The 13,397-nt window shown below is 41.8% G+C and overlaps 1 protein-coding gene across 1 annotated transcript; it reads left to right on the forward strand.

Annotated features, from left to right (window-relative positions):
• Window positions 1-4,349: 4,349 nt before the first annotated feature.
• ccnj (cyclin J) lies at window positions 4,350-8,846 on the forward strand. Its single transcript, XM_044215203.1, has 6 exons — window positions 4,350-4,510; window positions 4,749-4,838; window positions 5,419-5,629; window positions 5,718-6,017; window positions 7,342-7,501; window positions 7,812-8,846. The coding sequence occupies exons 2-6, from the start codon at window positions 4,770-4,772 to the stop codon at window positions 8,179-8,181; spliced, it is 1,110 nt and encodes a 369-aa protein (XP_044071138.1). The 5' UTR covers window positions 4,350-4,510; window positions 4,749-4,769; the 3' UTR covers window positions 8,182-8,846.
• The last annotated feature ends 4,551 nt before the right edge of the window (window positions 8,847-13,397 follow it).

Consider the following 13,397-nt stretch of genomic DNA (forward strand, 5'->3'; position numbering starts at 1 on the left):
AATACACCTCCATGGAAGCTACAAAAGAGTCAACACACTAGATTTACCTTCTAGAGTCATTTAATAAATCTTGTTTTCTCCTGGTACTGCTGGCTCCACAAAGTAGACATTCCTCTATTGCTCCCCCATGCTGCTTGAATGCACATAGCTTCAAGCGATGTATCAGCTTTAGGTCTTTAATGATATATACAATCAATTTCCCTCTGCCTCATCATCAAATTGAGGTGTTTATGGAACCTGGGATTATGCATTAGATTAGTTCCTTTGCTCTCGGAAGACAGGGAAGCCTGTGTAACATTGATGTTGCCTTAACCTATTTGGGTCAAATTGAACTGTGCTGTGCTGCTGGGGCAAACTGACCCATTTTGAATTTGTACTACAAAACTGACTCAATTATTAGTAGGTAGGTTTACACATACGAGGAATTTGCTTCAGTATTTTGGTGCCTAACACTAAACATAGTAAGTAGAAAATATAAAGAAAAATAAAGCAAGTAAAGAAGCATAAATAGAAAATTGACAATATATGAAAAAACATTATAGAAAATGCCTCAGGGTCCTGGAGGCGTACAGGTCCTGGAGGAAAGGTAGACTGCAGCCAATCACCTTCTCGGCAGAGCGAATGACACGCCGCAGTCTGCCCTTGTCCTTGGCAGTGGCAGCAGCGTACCAGAAGGTGATGGAGGAGGTGAGGATGGACTCAATGATGGCGGTGTAGAAGTGCACCATCGTTGTCTTTGGCAGGTTGAATTTCTTCAGCTGCCACAGGAAGTACATCCTCTGCTGGGCTTTCTTGGTGATGGAGCTGATGTTCAGATCCCACTTGAGGTCCTGGGTGATGATGGTGCCCAGGAAGCAGAAGGACTCCACAGTGTCGACAGGGGAGTCACACAGGGGGATGGGGGCGGGTGGGGCTGGGCTCTTCCTGTAATCCACAACTATCTCCACTGTCTTAAGAACGTTGAGCTCCAGGTTGTTCTGACTGCACCAGGTCACCAGGTGGTCAATCTCCCACCTGTAGGCAGACTCATCCCCATCAGAGATGAGCCCAATGAGGGTGGTGTCATCTGCAAACTTCAGGAGCTTGACGGACTGGTGATTGGAGGTGCAGCTGTTGGTGTACAGGGAGAAGAGCAGAGGGGAAAGGACGCAGTCTAGGGATGATCCGGTGCTGATGGTCCGGGAGTTAGACACATGTTTCCCCAGCCTCACGTTCTGCCTCCTGTCGGACAGGAAGTCTGTGATCCACCTGCAGGTGGAGTCAGGCACACTCAGCTGGGAGAGACTGTCCTGCCGCAGAGCCGGGATGATGGTGTTGAAGGCAGAGCTGATGTCCACAAACAGGATCCCGGCGTAGGTTCCTGATGAGTCCAGGGGTGCTTTTCATGACGCTAACTTGTGCTTCCTCACCTCCACTCTCCTCCGGTGACCCGGAAATCGTTCCCCCTCCGCCATCATGGAGGATCTTCCAGTCCCTTAAATGCACCTCAAGGAGACGAGGAGCGAGGAGACAGGAGGCTTCTGGAGGAGCTTAGAGTGAGGAAACACAGGTGTGTCCTTCGCAGGAGTCTTTTATCGAGTGGCGTGACGGATAGTCTAAATGCCGCACTTCCACATATGTACAGATAATATAATAGAACACAGTTACATGGTGAGATGCAATATAATGCGCTGTCACCTTGTGTGTGATAAATCTAACACTTATAGGATGATTTAATTGCAAAGTGTTGTGGCATCACACAAACCAGCAGTTTGTTTTTTGTTTGTTTTTTATTTTACAATACAATCGACATATACACATTCTTACGCAGCTATGTGGTGTACTATTGAGCAGATAGCAATATTGCAAGTAAATAAATAGTAATCATAACAAATAACACTGATCCGTACATAAATTAGAAGATTTAAAAGGAATATTAAATGATGATTAAAATCAACAACAGTAATAATACTACTAATAATCGGCTATGCTAAATAATTTAGCCTACATATCTAAATGAACAAAGTCCTCTTATAAGCCTATAGGAGATTTTCTCTCTCTCTTTTTCTTTCTTTCTCTCTCTCTAACTATCTATCTATTTATGAATACTGTAAGGTTTTGAAATTGTTGACGCTTTGAAATTTGACGCTATGGAACCAAGGATTTCTCATTTGGCAGCTTCAGCTCCTCCATTCTCGCATCTCTCTCTCTCACATCCTCGATGGGAGGAGCTTAGACACGAGGAAAGGAAGCGAGGTGACATGTTGGCATAATGAAAAGCACCCCAGGTGCTGGAGGATGAAGTGGAGGGCCATGTTTACTGCATCGTCTACGGACCTGTAGGCGAACTGCAGGGGGTCCAGGAGACGCTCAGTAATGGATTTGAGGTGTGACAGCCCAAAGCACTCAAATGACTTCACTACCACAGAGGTCAGGGCAACGGGTCTGTAGTTAAGTCCTGTGAACACCGGAGACAGCTGATCAGCGCAGTGCTTCAGGGTGGATGGAGAAACAGAGTCTGGCCCGGCTGCTGTGCGGGGTTCTGCCTCTAGAAAAGCCTTAACGCCCCCCCCTCCTGGATGGAGAGAGACATCACTGTGGTGGGGGAGGAGGGGGCCTCTGAGGCAGGCAGTTGTGGAGAGGCCCAGGCCCCTGCTGAAGTGGGTGGAGATGGAGCCGGTGGATGGAGTCACGGGGGATGGTGTCAGGACTGTCTCATTGTCTCTCAAAGCAAACAGTAGAACTCATTCAGTTTGTTGGCCAGGTGTAAGGTGTTAATGGAGTGTGTGTGTGTGGGGGGGGCTTTAGGTTCTTAGATCTGTCTGAGCCCCCTCCAGGCAGAAGCAGAGTCGTTGGCTGAGAACTGGTGTTGCAGGCTCTCTGAGTACAGTCGTTTAGCTTCTCTCACCGCCTTGCTAAACCTGTACTGATCCCTAAACCTGTCCCTGTCCCCACTCCTGAACGCTTCTTCCTTTTCCAACCTTAGCTGTCTGACTTGTGAACAAGGGTTTGTCGTTGTTATAACTCACCCTGGTGCGTGATGGCACACAGCACCACGTCCTCACAGAAGCTTATGTATGACGTCACAGCCTCTGTAAACTCATCTAGACTGTTGGTAGCAGTCCTGAAAACATCCCAGTCAGTACAGTCCAAGCACGCCCGAAGGTCCTCCATAGCTTCACTGGTCCACTGGTAAATGTCATTAACCAAGAATATCATATTCTACAATATATGACTTGAAATCAAATTTAAGAGAATATATGTAAGTACTTTTTTTGTTGCTGAGTAGATTTTATATACGCATTGCTTCAAAAACCCTAAAATGTCCCAGATCAAGTCGACCTGGCTGATGTCAGCATTATCTAAAAGTAAACAGCAAGTAACTGTTAACTCTCAGAATGTATCAGCTCTTATATTTGTGTCCTGCAAATGTGCAACACAGTGTTTAGAATAATCTCTTTTTACAGATACCGATATTTACAGATATCTAATATGCTACAGAATGACATTTTACTGTGACCTGTTCTGTTGTCCAAAAAAAATGTCAGGAATGGCAATCTATAGATGCTATGGAGGCCACATGAGCTGATGCATTTCAAGTGATAAATGTGCAAGTGACAAATCCCCCTTTACAGATGTTCATCATGCGCTCTGCCTTGTGGTGCCACTGACGACGATAAAGACTTCTTATTTCTCACAAAATCTAGAGAGATTTACTGAAAGCTTTATTGTAAGATTATCTGGAAATGTGGTCAGTCAGACCTGTATTCCATCAAAGCTTTGCACTAACCAGCTGATGCAAACATAACAGTAAATACTGGGATTTCTGTACACAAAACAAAGGTATTGGCCAGATCTTCAATCAATAATAAACTATTCTTTATAATTTTGTTTTCCAATGAAATATACAGAGAGCCATGGGCATATCTTGCTCTGGAAACTGGATCCTTACAAATTATAATCGTATGATTCCCTCTTCTTGGGTATTGGTTTAATATGGCTGCTATACTTATTTGTAATTGGCTGCGTCCTGTGTGCGCTACCAGTCCTCATTGGAGTGATGCTTTCAAATGCTGATCGGAAACTTCTTTACCATTTTTGAAGTTTCTTCTGGGAGACAGTAGAAATTCCTGGTTAAAAATGACATTCTACCAAAACTTAGAAGGTCATTTCAACAATGAATCAAGCATGTATGAATACGTTTGTACGTCAGGGGTACAGACAAAATCAAAGCACAATAAGATGTGATAAATAATGTAGCCTTGTAGCCTGTTTTAACACAAGTTTTGTGCTTTTCACCCGCTGAACACCACTTTTCCGCTGCATCTCTGCTTCATTTCGTTGGTTGTTCCTGCGAACTTTCAACTTAAAGTTGGTGTTTCCGGTAGCACTTGAAGGCAGCAGGAGTGTTTGCTGAGCCGAAGAGACTCACCGACTACAACAATGAGTGTGAGCAAGCATGTTCGGCTAGTTTGAAGTGAAGTTTACTTAAGCGAAACTGTCCGTAATATTCACTACATGTGGTCATTGGGTGAGTCTCCACTTTTGAACCGTGAACAATGACATATTTCCTAGTTTGGGGAAAAAGTACAATGAACGACAGGCGGTTGATCTCGGTGCCCACTCCCGATCCGCTAACGTGAACAGTTACGCGGCTGTTGTATGACACTCCAGCCTCAAAGTGGCATTATGCATCACTTACTTTGTTTTTTCCCCATGTGCAGAGAGTCTTCAGCACGGTGTATGAGTTGACCGATTGCCTTTCACAGGTTTCCAAAGCACTATATTAAATGGAGCTAGAGGACCAATGGTGGAAAGGACAACTCGCTGCAGATATATACCAGGCGCTACGATACAAAGTGAGTGGCACACAGTGACTTTAGTGATGGCTGCCAAAATACAGAAATTGGAACAACCATGGAAATAAGTTACTCCTTAGTGTTACTCTGTGTTCTTTGTATTAGATGTTTGTGTACCAGATTTGTGAGGCTGATACAAATTAAACCGGTTAAAAATCTGTTTGCATATTGAGCAATATGTAAACAGATTTTTAATCGGTTTAATTTGCTTTAATTTAATTAAAGTGCATAACATAAACATTTTTGATAAGGATCCCTTAATTATCTTTCTATTTATTTATTTATTTATTTATTTTTAAGAATTGTGCCCACAATATGTAACCAGAAAGTAAGAGAGAGATTTTGCAGTTAAAAGATAAACTTGTCTTTGCTCTCTGATGGACAAAACTATGTAATGGAGACACATGTGCGTGTGTGTGTGTGTGTGTGTGTGTGTGTGTGTGTGTGTGTGTGTGTGTGTATAATTTTTGCAAGTCTGTTGTGTATACATAGTATTCTAACAGAGTAAAGCCAAACAAAAAATTTAGTGACCATCAAATCTGTGTGCTGTGAAGTCTCAAACACACATGTTGTCCGACAGGAGCTCAAGTTGCCTTCCTACAAAGGTCAGTCCCCTCAGCTCCACCTGAGACGATACTTTGCAGACCTCATAGCCATCGTCAGCAACCGCTTCAGGCTGTGTCCTGCAGCCAGACACCTGGCTGTCTACCTGCTGGACCTCTTTATGGACCGCTATGATGTCACGGTGCAGCAGCTTCACATGGTCTCACTCTCGTGTCTTCTTTTGGCCAGTGAGTTTGGAACTGACCTGACACTCCAGCATGTGACAGTTTGATCTTTTGCATCGGTGTGATGTTTTGCAACTGTTCCTCATTGCAGGTAAATTTGAGGAAAGAGAGGACCGCGTGCCCAAGTTGGAGACCCTGAACAGCCTGAGCTGCATGAGCTCCATGAACCTGGTCCTGACCAAGCAGGGTTTACTTCACATGGAGCTGCTCCTGCTGGAAACCTTCCAGTGGAACCTGTACCTCCCTACAGCCGCTCATTTCATAGAATACTACCTGTCTATTGCCGTGCATGAGGGAGACCTCCATGATGGCTGGCCAGTGACCTGCCTGGAGAAGACCAAATTATACATGGCCAAGTATGCTGATTATTTCCTGGAGGTTTCCTTGCAAGGTAAGTTGCATTTCATAAGGTATCTGGAACTCTTAGTCTTGCAAATGGCCCTCAGTGTGTGATCAGAAGACCTACAGGGGTCCTTTAAGCAGTTCAGTCAGGTTCTAAAAAAGTTCACTTTCACTCAGGCTGGTTTGCAACCTGTGTAACAGATACAAACGTTGTAATGCCTTCATTTTAGGCCATTTAAGGCTGATTATTTTATGCAAAAAATTGCCTTTGGATAATCTTCACAGAATGCAAGGGGAAATGCAATATCTACCCAGCTTTTTTGTCCAATTTAACTCAATGGTTTACGAAAATGAAGTTTATTTTGATTATTTCCAGTTCACAGAGATTAAATGTTTCCCTGTGTGTCTGTCCATCTGAGGATACTATTTATATTGTAATCAATATAATACATTAATTTACAATTTAATGCATTTTAAATGTGTGATTTAATGTTAGCTTAACCACAACAAATCACATGAATTCCACAAGAGTCAAAACAAAAGCTGAGATGGCAGTTACTTGGATAAGCTAGTTTAGCTTTAGCAGGAGTTTAGCTAGCTTTCTATTCTGTCATGATTGGATTTACGTGGAATTTATGTGCTTATGTGGAATAACAAACTGAATTACCAAGATTTTGGTTCATCGAAATGGACATTTTTAAATTAGTTACAGAGAAATCCACAAGTAAATCACGATTCCCACACCTTCTTAAACATCAAATTCAAGGACTTTTCAAGGACTTTCCAGGCCAAATTCCCTCAAATTCAAGGACCCAACGCGGCATAGTTTGAGACATGGATCAAGGTTATTTACTGTTAGAACACTGAGATCTTATAATGAGAACTAGCAGGCTTTACAGAAGCTCACAGACAACAATTAAAAAGAGAGAGGCTTGTTACAGTGATGTAACTTTAAGTTAAAAACAAATATCAAAATAAATTCAAGCACTTTCAATGACCCATGTCTATTTATGTCTATTTTCAAAAACTTTCAAGGCCATTAGATGAGCTTTTAGTTGAATAGCACTCTTGCTTTAGCTGTCTAGTTGGCTTCGACAGCCCACAAACGACCAAACCAGAGTAAAGCTGCTGCAGCCGGGGCGCCAGTACAAAGCCAGAATGCACGAAATGCACCGCTAGGGTGCAGTTACTGCCTTTTGTAGCTCTGTTTTGTAGTTGCTGTAACTTTTATATGCTGTTTGTCACAGAAATGTTCATGGCATAATAATATTTGATATGGTAAAACAAACTTTATGAAGTTACTGCGTTTTGGCTTGTAGAGCCAGTTTTTCGCTGCATGTGGTGATGGATTGCTGTTGTCTTTCTTCCCTCAGATCACGTGTTTTTGTGTTTTGCCCCCTCACTGGTGGCTGCTGCGTGTGTGGCCACCTCCCGCCTCATCCTCCACCTGTCCCCTACATGGCCACCCCGACTGCAGCGCCTCACAGGCTACACATGGGAGAACCTAGTCCCATGTGCCGAGAAACTACTCATGTGTGTATCTGTCTGTAGCGCCGGTGAAGCTGACTTGCATACGTGCTCATGCCAGTTAATGTAAACGACTGTAGTCACCAAGGACAAATAAACATACCGGAATTCATCTTGGTGACAGTGATGCAGATGGATACTGACAACTCAAAGTACACGCCAACACACATTACACAAGGACAATAGGATCTCACATAGTACAAGCAGACAGTAGCTTACACATTTCACGCTACACATTCAACAAGAGACATCTATGCTCATCTTACAGCACTGAATCACTAATCAACAGTCCAACTCTTTGTTCCTGTTTTTCTAGTGCACATGATAGTGATGTCAAAGAGGCCAACAAGCAGAAGTGCCAGCAGCCCGGCCAGCAGCAGCAGCAGCAGCAGCAGCAGGGCCAGGCGGTGTACCACAGTTCAGGTCAGACAGCCACTGTGGCCCAGTACCTGCACCGGCCGAGCATGCAGTATCCCCAGCAGGCCCCGCAGCCGGGCCTGGCCTCTAACCACCGGCCTGCCTCCTACCTCAGCCACTCCACCGCCAGCCTGCAGGCTCCAAATGTCCCCCAGCACGGCAACACCCAGGCCATCTCTGCCTCACTAGATCCAAAGTCCAACATTCCCAACAGGGCTTACCAAGTCAGCATGCACTACACCTGTGCTGCGCCGTGCTTTGACAGATGATGGATTTTTCAGGATTTAGTCATTTTTGGGGAGATAGAGATAAGAAATGTGATCTGTTTCTTGAACATAACAGAATACACTAAAGGAAAAAGCGTGTTTTTAATTTGAAGAGACTTGATGAGATTGGTACAGAACTATAAGGTGTACGCAATGTGCAATATGCATACTCTGCTGTAATTTTCTGTGGAGAGCCTGCATTAGGAATTTTTTTTTGTTTGAGATATCAGGTATGAATGTTGTGGTGAGGTGGCTAGAGGCAGAGTTTGCACCTCTGTACCCACTAGTGTTACTGTATGATTTAGCTACAGACCAAAAGTCTTGTATTTATTTGAGCCAAATTACCTCAGAAGTATTGAGCGTACAAATACCTCGTGCCTGTAGCCTTTATGACTATTACTATGCTAAGTTAAGGGCAGTTACAAAAAGGGACTTACGTCGGTTTGTGGTTGAGAAAAGAGCACAGTTTGTGTAGGTGTTCTGTTCCTCGAACTTTTTTTTTTGGATAAGTGTCATTTGTAAGACTAGGAAAGAATATACTCCTCTAGATGTCACAATTTATTTGCAGAGAAAAATCGTTGCTAGTTTCTACGCAGAGGATTTCAATCAGTGCTGTGCACTTCTACGATGATAATTTTAAATAAACAAACAAATCTGTGTTAGTTGAACTGAGATTGTTGATTATTTCTTTGATATTGCCTTTAAAAATAGTTAAGATTTCAAATGTTGTCATATAATTGCTATATCACAATCCTTAGACATGGGTGATTGAGGACAACCTGTCTGTCTGTGGGAGAAAACTGGATGTGCTGCAGTAACCAACTTTTAGGTGTCTCAATCGTCCACTGCAGCTGAATCATAGAAAGTTTCAAGCTGATTTTTGATCACGTGTGGCCAAAAGATCAGAAAAAAGACAGGATGTGGTTGGATTTTGGGTGCTGGTATACCAGTGGTTCTCAAACCTTTTCTGTCATTTACAGCATTAGGGACATGTGTAACAAAACAAGCCAAAGACTTTTTTTTTTTTTTTTAAAACAAGAGACACCAGACTCACCCAGTGCGCTGACAGTGAAGCCAGGAGCAAGACAGACTTCATTATATTTTGGATTTGAGTGACATATTTGCTCCGTGAACATCTCCTGTTTTTCTTTCCTTCCCTGTCAAAAATACAGGTATATCTGTCTTGTCATGTTGCACCAGGGGGAGCTGCATGTTTGAGAACCACAGCTGTAGACAACAAGAGCAATACCTGTCACTCTGGATGTTTTAAAATCCATTGTATTTGTTCAGCAGGTGAGGTAGTGACAGGGGCTTATTAGGTCTTGGAATCAGCAGCAAGAGCAATTTCCAGCTGTATGTCGTTCAAAATAGTCAAAGTAAGGGTGTCCTAGGGGTTAAGGTGCCTTTATTGCATGTCATTGTATCATTATGTTTCTGCACTCATTTATTCAGGTTTTTCCTTGAATTGTTTCTGTTCCTTCAGTTTAATTTGTCACAATGACAGTTACTCTTTGTTGAGTGGAAATCTGTGAAGTAATGTATGGCAGTATCTGCTTCCTGGGATCTAACAACTTTTTATATTTTTTGTGCTCCAGACACCCTTTGCAGTATTCATGCAGCATATATAAAGAGTTTACGGCCAGTGACAAGGCAGTCTGCAGAGGGCAGTGTGTGCCACATTTCTGTTGATGCTTCACAGCTCTGTTATATTCCTGCATGTGGGCGGTTTCTCTTTGGAAAATATAAAAGCCTCATAATCTGAACTGAATAATGTCATGAAAACATGCCAGCAGTCTGTGTATTTCAAAAATTGTCTGCTAATGTGGTGAGGACTCAGCCTCTTTAAAATCCTCCAAATAAGCCTTTGTTCTATAAAATATGTTGCACCAAAAGAACTCAGTTGTTGTGCACAGATAATGTTTCATAGTTCATCATGATATCACGTTCATTGTCATTTAACCCCATATTTAACCAAGATTCCAGCCCGTCTCAGACGTGTTCTTGAACGTCAGCTCATTTAACTGGTCGGTCAAAGTTTAAAGGAATAAGCTGAAGCTAAAAAGCACCTTGAGTGGTCTGAAGACTAGAAAGGCGCTAGACAAGTACAGTCCATTTACCGTTTAAATATTTATTCTAGCAAATTAACATTGTGTACCTCTGAGGTGAACCACATGCCCCCGCTCTCCTGGACATTAGAGGAAAAGGACAAGTTAGACAACAAAGCCAGTTTCTTCTTAGTTACATAACATCCATATCAATTCTCTTCCACTCCAACATTTTGTTTATTCGACTTTAAATCTGGAATCATGGTTATACTTTTAAGGAAACCCCAAGGGGCTTTGATAGACTCTAACTAAAGTCAGTTCCTGTTATAAAACAATGTGGTCAGGTCTGACGGAAAAAATGCTTCCAAGTAAACCTCTAATGCACTCCTGATTCCTCCATGTCATGAAGCGGCAGGCCTACTAAAATAGCATTTCCGCTCGGGGGTTATACTCTGCAGAGCATCCTGTGGAGGAGGAAGCAGACTGATGAACCTGGTGGCGAGGACCAAAGTCTTCTCGCTGTTTAGGCTTCGCTGCTCCCCCATCTCAAACACTGCTGTTCACGCAGTGTGGATATCAGTATCAGCCATCCAGGAAGCTTTATCTTAACCGCCTATTTATTCACTGCATCCTCCTGTGTCCGGGGAAAGGCCGGCAGCACAGCAGCAACTAACACACACACACACACACCTTTCAAAACACATATTGGCTTAGTGTCCTTTTGTCTTTTGGTTGCACAAAAGTGTTTAGTGTGTGCACACACAATGCAGGAAAACCACAATGAACAAGGACGGAGGAATGAAACTGAAAAGTAAACTCACCCCACCGTGCAGCACGGGTAGAGTCTCTTCTCAGTGAGACCTGAAATCTCAATACCATATGCACATTTTTAAATTTCCAGGCAAAGTTCAGCAGAAAAACAGTAAAAGAAGTTAAATGACTTTCACATACTTTTCTGTGGTTTCTTAAAACACAGCCACCCACCCATCCATCTGTTACTCCATGCACACTAAAATAAGCACTAACAAGATTTAGCTAATTGTATTTTCCATATTCAAAATATACATTTCTGCATGTAATAATCAGTGTGATGTAATCCTTTAATAATGAGGGTGACCTTGGAAAAAACTGGTGTGGTTTTTCTTGGTGCCATTGATCGGCCCGTAGCACAGCAGGTCTCTTGAGCATGAATTTTCCTGAGGAGCAAACACAACAGTAAACCTGTCGCTAGCAATTAAACATCCACTCCATCCATAAAAGTTAAAAAAAGAAACTTTGGTAATATAATTGGTCGCACTGAAAGAAGCTTGTATTTTGTCCAAACTCAATTTTCTCTTGATGATGACAGCAGTATTTCCCCCTCTAAATTCAGGAACTTAGAAAGTGTGACCTTGGAATAAGGTTATATGTGCAGTCTGAGAGTTCCCACATCCTAAACTAAACTAAATGGGGTTTTTGGAGCAGGTGTTTTGCAGATAGAATCCTACTGAGAACTTTTTTTTTTTTGCTTGGAAATATAAGGTTCTATCTGCTTAGGCAGGACAAAAATCAAGGATTTTCTTGAATAAAGTAGACTTACTAAAGTAGTCTTACTTTGTTTTAATACACTAAACACAGATTTAAACCAACCATGCAATTCATTTTACTAACAATGCAATTAAAACAATGCCACAAATAAAAAGATTAGTTTCTCTATGAATTTCTGCTGCTTTCTCTGCTTATTTTACATTATTTTTCTGTTTCTTACTGTACCTCTGTCTGCTGTTCATCTTTTCACTGCTCTTCTGTTCTCTTTTCTGATCCCAGATTTGCCTCCATTATTTATTTATTTATTTTTTTTTTTTGCTTGGACAAGCTAGAGTTATCACTGTCAGAGCTTTGAATATATTCCCTGTCATCAGTTTATGTCTGCTGAAGTACACATGGTGCAAGCTAAACAGCACAAAGCCAGTAGAGCAAAGCAGTAAAGCATGGTAGAGTTAGCATAAGATTACTTAAATGTTTGTCAACTAAACCTGAATTTATCTCAGATTTCTACATATTAAAACTCCATCAATAATTGCTGTTACCTCTAAACTTTGAGTTAATAATAACATTAATTTTTGATCACAAACATTAGCATGCAAGCTAGCATGATAGCTAATGTCAATAATCTGCTTTTCACCAAGTTCAAAAAATGACTCTCAATTTAATTGCCATCTGTAACAGTGTCATTTACAATTTCTGAAATAAAATCGTCAGATGTGACATTTTAAAACGTCAGATTTCACACAATTCCATGATCCTTTCAGCTCCTTTAGCCCCAGTCACAAAGCAGTGAGTTGAAGTACAGTAAGTTAGCACTGCTGATTGGTCCTGCTGATTGGTTCTTTGCAGGTAGAACTTTATAGAATCAAGTAAGAGAATGAGTTTGGAGATAGAACCTTTTCTTTTTTAAAATATGGGGGCAATAATAGATTAAACTAAAAATTAACCACCACAAAATGTTAATAACTTGTTCAAGAAAAGTTCCTTGTAACAAACTCATTTTTGATAAAAATGTCAGATAGAACCTTCTAAGATCACGAAAAGCAGGTCAGTGATTACCACCTCCCTCTGCAGTATAACCAAGTGTTTTTGACTATGGAAGTATTGAAACTGCTAAGTGTAAATCTCTGATTTATGTATGTTCAACAGTAGGACATTTTGTCCTATCTTGTCCAGCATTGATCGACACGCCATGAGAATTGCTAGACTGTTGAAGTGTGACATTTTGAGCCAGACATTGAGCTGCGTAAGGTCAGCCTAGCAACTAGGAGACATTATCTTGGTGAATATTGTGGTCTTTGATGAACATCTACATCAAAACAGAAATGGGCCTAAAAACGGCCCTTGTGGGACACCGTACATGAGATGAAGATTTATGCAGAGAGGAGACCATATAGAGTTATTTCTCAAAAATACAAATGCAACAGAGCTACACCATTAAAAAAGAGGTTCAAAGTTTTTCAAGTTTGTCTTAATAAAATACTGACAAGTCCATAAGTATTGTACACTGAAAAAGTGGTGGCTGCAATTGCTCCTCCCATGGCCATGAAGAAATCCCTTCCTAGTGCGATTCCAATGTAAGTGATGGGGGACACAGCCCTCGTTCTGTGCAAAAATGTATTCCAAAGTTTTAGCTGAAGCTAATAT

This window comes from Siniperca chuatsi, linkage group LG11 (genome assembly GCF_020085105.1).
Source record: "Siniperca chuatsi isolate FFG_IHB_CAS linkage group LG11, ASM2008510v1, whole genome shotgun sequence".
NCBI lineage: Eukaryota > Metazoa > Chordata > Actinopteri > Centrarchiformes > Sinipercidae > Siniperca > Siniperca chuatsi.

What these genes read in the sequence shown, in the direction of transcription:
- ccnj (XM_044215203.1), top strand. Translation starts at nt 4,770, where the DNA reads ATGGAGCTAGAGGACCAATGGTGGAAAGGACAACTCGCTGCAGATATA. An exon ending in ACCAGGCGCTACGATACAAA is followed by an intron (nt 4,839 to 5,418) that starts GTGAGTGGCACA and finishes GTTGTCCGACAG; the next exon opens with GAGCTCAAGTTGCCTTCCTA. An exon ending in CCTGGAGGTTTCCTTGCAAG is followed by an intron (nt 6,018 to 7,341) that starts GTAAGTTGCATT and finishes TTCTTCCCTCAG; the next exon opens with ATCACGTGTTTTTGTGTTTT.